The 10,578-nt window shown below is 43.1% G+C and overlaps 1 protein-coding gene across 1 annotated transcript; it reads left to right on the forward strand.

Annotated features, from left to right (window-relative positions):
* The first annotated feature begins 633 nt into the window (after positions 1 to 633).
* LOC110534002 (sororin) lies at positions 634 to 6,081 on the forward strand. The gene is made up of 5 exons (XM_021618619.2): positions 634 to 1,194; positions 3,451 to 3,518; positions 3,674 to 3,742; positions 3,862 to 4,365; positions 4,554 to 6,081. The coding sequence occupies exons 1-5, from the start codon at positions 1,161 to 1,163 to the stop codon at positions 4,632 to 4,634; spliced, it is 756 nt and encodes a 251-aa protein (XP_021474294.2). The 5' UTR covers positions 634 to 1,160; the 3' UTR covers positions 4,635 to 6,081.
* The last annotated feature ends 4,497 nt before the right edge of the window (positions 6,082 to 10,578 follow it).

Below are 10,578 nucleotides of genomic sequence, written 5' to 3' on the forward strand. Positions count from 1 at the left end.
TGGTTTGGCGAGAGCAGATCAACGATCAGATTTTATCGTCATTTTATTTTTTAAATGAAGTGGGTGGAGAACAAACCCCTCTTCACATTGTTAAAGATAGAATTGAAGTATTATTTTGAAATGATCAATAAGTGTGAAAACAAAAAAGCAATAACGTTACGTACCATAAAACGTTTTGACAAATTGAAAATGTATCTCGATATGTAATACTGTCTGTTAGGTGATGTACTCTTTGTTTGTATATTTCTATTTTTGTATTTGTTTTGTTCATAATAATAATATTGGCGCGTTCTAGCACGTAGCTGCATATTTTCGCCTACTCTATGACGTGCACGTGTGTATTAACTCATTTCGCCCTTGCACTCCTAAACAACGCAATTTTTTGGGCTTTGCAAATGGTAAAATCTACAAAACTTAGTCCACTCTGTTCGTAACAGATTTTAGTTTTGGGAAAATACAATTATTGTTTTGAGAATAGAAAACGGTATTATTAGCATCATTAGAAAACTTGCATAATATCGGCCAAATCCATCTCGCTCCATCCTTTCCCACTGGGCTTCTTGTCATCACCATATTCGGTAGTGAGTAGAAACGCCCACCGGATGCTTCAAACGTATACATCCGGTGAAATCTCTGGCAAATGTTTCTATCTGTGTTTATCGTAGGTTTTCTTCATTAAATTTGTATTTGGCGGATTGCAACAAAATGAAAGGTGTATACTGGAGTGTTAATCTATTTATTTGATCTAGCCCTGTGTTTCCGCCTACTATTCTGGAGTTTATCATAGTTTAGCTGGAATCGCACATTTATCGTGAATGTAGTAGTACTGTGCAGTACTGAAGTAAATGGTTGTAGAGAAAGACGTATACAACGGACAGGAAGTGGCAATCTAAGCACTTCGGTACTTCCAGGCGGGCAATTTTGAAACGAGTAGGACTTCAGCTAGGGAGATCAAGCAAAGTGAACTACTACAGTAGTTATCTAGCTAGCAAGTTATCTACTCGCAATATTGCATTACATCGGTTTTGCATTAGTTATTAGGGGCCTAGTTAGCTTTTTATATTTATTTTTTAACTATACGATTGTCTTTTCTCATTTCGTAAGCTAGCTTGTTAGATACTGATTTTATATTGGTAAATCAAGCTGGATAGGCGGCAAGGATGACCAACGAGACACCACAACCCGTTTTGGCTGGTCAGTATTTTTGTTATTTTGTTCTTTATTTCACACCCGCTATATCCGAAAATGTGCCTCGGGATTCTTCAAAGTATCCACCCTTTGCCTTGATGACAGCTTTGCACACTCTTGGCATCCTTTCAACCAGCTTCATGAGGTAGTCACCTGGAATGCATTTAAATTAACAGGTGTGCCTTGTTAAAAGTGAATTTGTGGAATTTATTTCCTTAATTCGTATGATTTAATCAGTTGTGTTGTGACAAGATAGGGGTGGTATACAGAAGATAGCCCTATTTGTATAGATTTTTTTACCTTTATTTAACTAGGCAAGTCAGTTAAAGAACACATTCTTATTTTCAATGACGGCTTAGGAACAGTGGGTTAACTGCCTTGTTCAGGGGCAGAACGACAGATTTTTACCTTGTCAGCTCGGGGATTCAATCTTGCAACCTTTCGGTTACTAGTCCAACGCTCTAACCAATAGGCTACTGTTCAAATAAGCAAAGAGAATCGACAGTCCATCATTACGTTAAGACATTAAGGCCAGTCAATGTGGAAAATGTCAAGAACTTTAAAGGTTTCTTCAAGTGCAGTCGCAGAAACCATCAAGTGCTATGATGAAACTGGCTCTCATCAGGACCTCCACTGGAAAGGAAGACCCAGAGTTACCTCTACTGCAGAGGATAAGTTCATTAGAGTTATTACAGCCCAAATAGATGCTTCAGAGTTCAAGTAACAGACACATCTCAACATCAACTGTAAAGCAGAGGCTGCGTGAATCAGGCCTTCATGGTTGAAGAGACTTGCTTGGGCCAAGAAACACGAGCAATGGACATTAGACCGGTGGAAATCTGTCCTTTGGTCTGTTGAGTCCAAATTTGAGATTTTTGGTTCCGACTGCCGTGTCTTTGGAAGACGCAGAGTAGGTGAATGGATGATCTACGTATGTGTGGTTCCCACCGTGAAGCATGGAGGAGGTGGTGTGGGGGTGCTTTGCTGGTGACACTGTCTGTGATTTTATTTAGAATTAAAGCCACACTTAACCAACATGGTTACCACAGCATTCAGCAGCGATACGCCATCCCATCTGGTTTGGGCTTAGTGGGACTGTCATTTGTTTTTCAACAGGACAATGACCCAAAACACACCTCCAGGCTGTGTAAGGGCTATTTGACCTAGAAGTAGAGTGATGGAGTGCTGCATCAGATGACCTCAACCCAATTGAGATGGTTTGGGATGAGTTGGACCGCAGAGTGAAGGAAAAGCAGCCAACAAGTGCTCAGCATATGTGGGAACTCCTTCAAGACTGTTGGAAAAGCATTCCAGGTGAAGCTGGTTGAGAGAATGCCGAGTGTGCAAATGGTGGCTACTTTGAAGAATCTCAAATATATTTAGATGTTTTTTTTAACACTTGTTTGGTTACTACATGATTCCATGTGTGTTATTTAATAGTTTTGATGTCTTCACTATTATGCTACAATGTGAAAATAAAGAAAAACCCTTGAATTAGTAGGTGTGTCCAAACTTATATACTGTCCTTTTTTGCCATGAATGTGTTGTTCAATGCGTTTCTATGGGCTTTAGTAGTAAGGCCAAAGTCAATATTTTATCAAATCATTTTTTGTTACCTTAACACCTTCGACTCTAAATAAGTAATTTAGAGAAGTTCTTCTTAAGTGCTTGCCCGTAGCTAGCAAATGTGTGGTTCACTGAATCAAACTTACATTTTGATTTAAATGATGGTGAGATGAGTGTCAAATGTTATCTATTTGTAGACTTAGTTAGAAAGCTAGCTATATGCCCCAATCTCAAATCAATGCAAGATCATCTATCTATTTCCATCATTTTGATGTCTATCTTGAGAAGGGTACAACTGCAGCCTGCAATTCAGGGCGTCCCTGCATCTGGGCATTACTGCATCTGCAGGAACCTGGGACTGAACAGCCCTCTGCAACGGTCCTCCCCCAGGTGGTAAGGGTAGGCAGGGGGAACGCCCTGAATTGCAGGCTACAGTTACAAACTGTTGCATATCTTCCCCATGTCTTTACATATTAAAGCATACAGCTGGATCTTCACAACAGATGGCACACACAACTTTGGACATGGACTCATCTTGACAGTAGACTAAAAACAACTGTCACTTCAACTTTAGCAGTCAAGGGTCTTTACCAGTCAAGTCATGTTGCTACTGGCTACAAAGATCACACACCATTGTAAGCTGCCGGTTAGGTAAAATTGCTTATGGTTGGGCCATTCTTTGTCTTATCATACCAGATTCTACCTGCCAGCCACGAAGGAGATCAATGCGGTTGACCTCTCCAAAGGCTAATATCCCCAACTCTGTGAGTAGTACCTTTGTCAGCAGCTAGAACTAAACACCACCAGTCTTTCAGAACTAGTAACATTTCAATTTACCTATTGACATAGTCAAACTGCATCCTGCAAACATCTTCAGTCATTTCAGTATTTTGTCGAATTATGTTACTGTAATCCACAGGCTCCTACAGATGCCGTAAAACGCCACATCACTGTGAGGAAGATTGCACCCAGGAAAACACAAGTCAATGTGAGTTGAAAGAACACAGCAAATCATTTTCCATAATAAGCTGCATAGTTTTTAAATGTTTGGTCCTTCTGCTATTTCATATTAGCCCAGTCATATGTGCACAACTGATTTTGTTTCAGGTCCCCTCTGAGGACCACACAGAAAATGAACGAAGATTGATTGAAGGCAGTCCTAAGAAGTCCCAAATCTATACCCCAGGACCTGCCCAGGTCCCTACACCCAAAGCCACCATGCTCTCCCCGATCTTGGCCCCCTCACCACCCTGTCCACAGGCTGCAGCAAACCCAGAAGACTCAGCATGGTCACAAAAGGTGCGGAGGTCCTATACCCGCCTAAGCCTAGGGGACCCTTCATTTGAAAGTCACCAGGCCATGTACTCCCCATCTCCTCAGCGTCGGGAGACCCTGTTTGGATTTGAGAAGCTTCAGACACCTCAGGTTCTCCGTAAGGTTGAGCAGTTCAGGGTGGGCCCTGAAGCCTCCAGGTCTCTCTGTGGAGTCAGCTCCTTCACCCTGCTGGAAGGGGACAACAGTGCTGCTCCCAACCCAGAGCCAGATTTCAATATCCCTGGTGTCACTGTGGTAAAGGAGAAGAGGAGGAGGAAGAAGGTTCCTCAAATAAAAGTAAGTGAGGACATATGTCACTGTTGACAACATTGATGGACAACTAAACTATAGTAGACTACAGTGTACTTTACCACTTAACAAGATGTGAAAACCAGCGCTTACCACTATTTTCAAGATGGAGATGTGGAAGAAGTTCTAGCATTTGTACCTTTGTTGATCTACTTTTCAATTTCCTTCCTAACCAGCTGGCAGAGATGGATGACCTTGCGGCAAAGATGAATGCGGAGTTTGAAGAGGCAGAAGGATTTGAATTGTTGGTGGAATAAACTCATGGGTCATCTACAAAGACTTTGACATGTGACTTGAAAGACTGGTCGCCAATACTGGAGAACATTAATGTTTTTAATTTCATTATTGAATTACAAAGACGGTGAAGAAGAGTTAAGTTTTTATTTGAATACAAATGCCACCTATGGGAAACCAACAGGATTAATTTACAAGACAGAAATGTTGATTTTTATTTTTTTATTTTTTATTACAACAAAAAAAAAAATCAGTTGGAAATGTCAGATTGGTATCATCAATAATGTATCTCAAGAAAGAATTCTAGCTTCAAGGATGTTCCTGTCACTTTGATATGTTAATAGTTATTTGTTTTTTGAAATTACAACTTCATTAGGTCACTGGACATCATTTTGTGTTGATGAGCACCCTTTATATTTTAAATTATTTGCTCAATCATTGTTGGATTACAGGTGTGTTTTAACCTATAAGAATTATTTACAAAGCACCTATCACATTTTGTTCCCTGGAGGTTGCGCTCACCCTCTCATTGTGGCTTCTTCCATCACTGTTATTTTCTTTTGTATTAGTGTAAATGTAATTAGTTTCTTTATTCCACTCATTGATGATAGTTTAGATGTTAGTGATTTAAGACTTATCTGATCACCACTCCATATCAATTGGAAACGCGTTCTTATTGGCTGACCATGTCCGTTACTGACTCAAGTCTATCGTATGGTTGATCTCGTTGCTTTGTTTAGTTTTTCTGGAAGAAGTCATGTTGCTTTTTAGAATTGTTCCGTTATCTTGAATATAATAAATAGTTTGTTATTCTGTGTAACTCTTCCAGTTCGAATAATTACCGTATGAAACCAAGTTCATTTTTTTTCCTTTGATCTATGCATTTGTGATAACAACTGTGCTACATAATGCGTTCATTATAGTCATTCATTTTTATCTTTTAAAGATACTTTTTGAAGTAACATTTTACCATTAAAAAAAACAATGTCAATTTTGTTTATTGAGTATCAATGTTCTAGGTCTCCTAAATAACATTGTCCTTTAGAATTGAAGGAGAAAACAGTTGATTTGTGAGTTATATAACCTGTGGGCTGGGTTTCAGCCCCACACTGCTTTGACCTTCCATTCTCTTTGCAGGAGGGTCACATCAGTGCAGTGCTGCCATTGATTGCGAGTGGAGGGCTGTGCTGTATCACACAATTGATAATCAATTCAGGGAAAGGGGCTGCGGGCGATGGACAACTACAGACGCTAGTATTGTATGGCTATAACCTCAGACAGTCCGGAGACAAATTATTGTCTATATTACTGGTGTCAAACATCCCAGAAGCAATTTTTATGTGTACCTCTGTACTTAACTGTCAGGGTGTGGTGATATGGGATTAAGATATGATCATTCATTGCAAATAATCGTGTTTCTTGGTATGTGGTTGCTTGTGTCATGCCATTGGAATTAAATGGAATTCTCAATGCCGTTCCTTTTAGTTATCATGGACTATTGCAAGTCAAATCCAATTTTATTGGTCCATATCATGGTGGACATTGCAGTGACACAGTAGGTGCAGGTAGGTCAATAGCAAGCTGGGCATTAACCAGGCAATCTCCTAAACACTGAAGTCCACACATTTTCATTGTATTCATAGATAACTTAAAGGGCAACATTATTTGATCAAATTCAGAGATATTTTTAGTTTCAGTTTAAGCTTAACATAAACAATGAGTTCTTAAATATAATAATTGAGTTTGTGAACAAACTACAACCCCCAAGAATGGTGCACAAATGACACAAGTGTTTTAAAATGTAACATTGCCCATACCATGTCACTTGAATAGACTAGCTGACCAATGCTTTACTTTATTATGCATCACAGATATAGGAAAAGTTTCCATGTTTTGTCTATTATTAAGTAGCTTCCACATGTGTTCTGAAATAGCTTGGGGCTAGTGGGTGGGTGCAGAGAATGTATTGATGTTTCTGTGTGGTGTGTTTCATGCACGCTCCAGCGCAATTGGAAAATGGTTTCATCAGATGGAGAGTGCCAGCAGAATCCTAGTACAAAACATCAATGAGCATCTCAGCCTGTGTCATTCTTGTGGGTTCTCTGACAGAGTATGTGCTGGCACCCACTGCTTATGTGGTTTAGGATAATATCTGAATTCATGAATAAGATCAAGTTCATTAATCCTGATAAGGATTCTTGAATTAATGGCACATCAAAATATTTTCAAACCATTTTTTTAGGTAAGTCTGACGGATTTGAGATTGATTGTATTTGCTGACATGTTTTTGTATTTGTGTTGACCTCTTCAAATATTTCAATAATAACTCAACATGTTATTAGTTTTGTAATAAAAATAGTTGTACTTGATGCAAGATAATGTGTTAAATGGCCTGTTTGAAGTCAGCGTAACTATTGTGCACTTATGAATGTGCTCAGTTTGAATTAGCTCACATGTAGTAATGTCCTAACTTTGCTATGATTATATGGCATTTTTCCAAACAGTTGATTTCTGGTCCAGAAAATATTTTTGAATCATCAGAAATAATCAAGGAAATACACCCATTACACAGGGAGAGGAATAGTTCAAAGACTGTTGCAGACTGCACAGCAAGCAAAGGAACAGATTGTTCCTGCACCCAGGACTACCACACGGAAGCAGTGGAGGGAAAAGCAGCAGGTGATGGAGAAGTACTTCACTCCTGTGCAGCTTAAACAGGGGACCAGGGGCCACAGGCACGGCAAGCCCCACCTCCACGAGCATCAGGAGAGGGACCCCAAGCATGGCAAGATGGCTGACCAAAAAACGTATCACCACAAACACCATCCCCGCCACCACCACAACCATGATCAGCATCACCATCCTCATCATCACCAGCAAAAGACAGATTGGTCAGAAGATCAGAAGGATCACGGGTATGTTTGATTACATTACTTAATTAGTTAACCAAGTTCTGAAATTTTGTCTGGATGGAACTATAATTCCTTGTTTTGGTATTCAACATTTTGGAAATTGTACATATTTTGATCAGTATTATGCAGATGTGACAACATGATCTTGTCCTGGTTAATTTACCAACGCTGCATTATAGTAAAGCGTGTAACTCAGCCTAAGAGTATGGTCTCTGCCTCAGTGAAATACTGCTCAAATCTGTCATTGTTATCTCCTCTTGCAATAGCAACCATTCAACATCAGAGGGCAGTATTGTCCACCACCATCACCATGGCCACAACAATCACCCTCACCACCACAATGAGAAATCTCATCCCTCTTCCCTTGACCATCCTCATCATCACCATCAACATCTGCATCACCATGCTACAGATGTGACCTCCCACCCTCAGGTTGCAGCCACCTCATCCAGCTCCTCTGGTTCCTCATCATCATCTTCATCCTCTTCCTCCTCTTCCTCAACATCATCCTCTTCTTCCTCCTCGTCATCCTCTGGCTCTTCCTCCACCTGGTCCTCTCAGACTAGTATTAATGAGTCCGTGAAGGATAACAAACATCCACTGCAGAAGCCCAAGTACTCACAGTCCTGCACTGACATCTACAGGGGGCGGAAGGCCTATGACGAGGAGGAAGATGAGGAAGATGACACATCTCCTTTGATTGATGATGAAGGCCACCTCCCAAGACAGGAAAAGAGCTTGAAAGAAAAAAAGAAAAAGAAAGCAATGTCCTCTCATCAGACCCCTGCCAATGTCATCCTGAAGAAGCAGGAGAGTTCTGAAGGGGCAAGAATGGCTGGCAAATTTCGCAAGGCAAAGTCAATGGAGGCACTGTCCCATTGTAAGGACAGGGATGGAGATGCAGATACCATTGTAGACAAGGAGTTGGAGAAAAGAGAGCAGGTAGCCAAGAAGAACTTAGTGCAGGAAAAATTGAAGTTCTCTGCCTTTTTGAACGAGATCACCAGGCAGGTGTTCAGCCCATACAGACTCACCTCTCTTGGGGTCACAGCTGCTCACAGGCCCAGCAGCCCCGGACAAGCCTCCCTGAGGTCCCCCAAGGTGGCACACAGAGGGGAGGAGAGGCAAAGACAAAAGAGTAGTCGGCCTGGCAGTGCAAGCTCTACGACCTTCAGTGTTCACTCCCATATCCGCAGGCAGTTCCGCTCCAGCAAGCACTCTCATTCCAGCAAGCACTCTCGCTCCCATCTCGGCAAACACCAGGACCACCAACACCATCAGCCTGCAAGATACATACACCACAGTCCCAGCAGCCACACAGATGACAGCACTAGCCCAGATAATAGCCCCTCCTCATCAAGACATCCCTCCTGTCATTCAACACCACACCACCATCATCACCAGCATCGCTCCCATTCTCCATTTCACCACCATCACCATCACGGTCTTCACAGTCCATCTCATCACCATGGAGACCACCACAGCCCAAGCCATCCCCATCATCATGGAGAACATCACAGCCCAACCAATCACCATGGAGACCACCACAGCCCAACGCATCCCCATCCCCATGAAGACCACCACAGCCAAACTCATCCTCATGGAGAACACCACAGCCCAAGAAACCCCCATCAACATGGAGACCTCCACAGCCCAAGCCATCCCCATCGTCATGGAGACCACCACAGCCCAAGCCATCCCCATTGTCATGGAGAACATCACAGCCCAACCCATCACCATGGAGACCACCACAGCCCAACTCATCCCCATCCCCATGAAGACAACCACAGCCAAACTCATCCTCATGGAGAACACCACAGCCCAAGAAACCCTCATCACCATGGAGACCACCACAGCCCAACTCATCCCCACCCCCATGAAGACCACCACAGCCAAACTCATCCTCATAGAGAACACCACAGCCCATGCCATTCCCATCACCATGGAGACCACCACAGCCCAACTCATCCCCACCACCATGGAGACCACCACAGCCCAACCCATCACCATGGAAGCCACCACAGTCAAACTCATCCCCATAGAGACCACCACAGCCAAACTCATCCCCATGGAGACAACCACAGCCCAAGCCACCTCCATCACCATGGAGACCTCCACACTCCCAGTCATCACCATCACCATGGACACCACCACAGCCCAACTCATCCCCATTACCATGGAGACCAACACAGCCCAGCCCATCACCATCCCCATGGAGACAGCCACACCCAAACTCATACCGATGGAGACCACCACAGCCCAACTTATTCTCATCACCATGGAAACCACCAAAGCCCAAGCCAACCCCGTCACCATGGAGACCATCACAGTCCAACACATCCCCATCAACAGGGAGATCACCTCAGTCCGAGTCATTCCGATCACCATGGACATCACCACAGCCCAACTCATCCTCATCACCATGGAGATCACCACCATCCTCTCCACCCAGATTCTCACCGTCGCCATGGCTCCCATCCAGAATTGCACCACCACCATCATCTGTCCCACCCTGAATCCCACGATCACCACCGCTCCCATCCAGAATCTCTCCATCACCATGGCTCCCATCCAGAATCTTGCAACCACCATGGCTCCCATCCAGAATCTTGCAACCACCATGGCTCCCATCCAGAATCTTGCAACCACCATGGCTCCCATCCAGAATCTTGCAACCACCATGGCTCCCATCCAGAATCTCTCCATCACCACAGCTCCCATCCAGAATCTCATGATCACCATGGCTCCCATCCAGAATCTCTCCATGACGATAGCTCCCATTCACAATCTCTCCATCACCATGGTTCCTTTCCAGAATCTCTCCATCACCATGGCTCCCATCCAGATTCTCTCCATCTCCACAGCTCCCATCCAGAATATCTCCATCACCATGGCTCCCATCCAGAATCTCTCCATCACCACCATAGTTCCCACCAAGATTCTCACCATCACCACCACCCCTCTCATTCAGAATCTCACCATCCACACTCCCATTCTGAACCCCATCACAGTCCTAGCAACCTAGAACCTCATCATCACCACCATCCTTCCCACC

This window comes from Oncorhynchus mykiss, chromosome 10 (assembly GCF_013265735.2).
Source record: "Oncorhynchus mykiss isolate Arlee chromosome 10, USDA_OmykA_1.1, whole genome shotgun sequence".
NCBI classification, from domain to species: domain Eukaryota; kingdom Metazoa; phylum Chordata; class Actinopteri; order Salmoniformes; family Salmonidae; genus Oncorhynchus; species Oncorhynchus mykiss.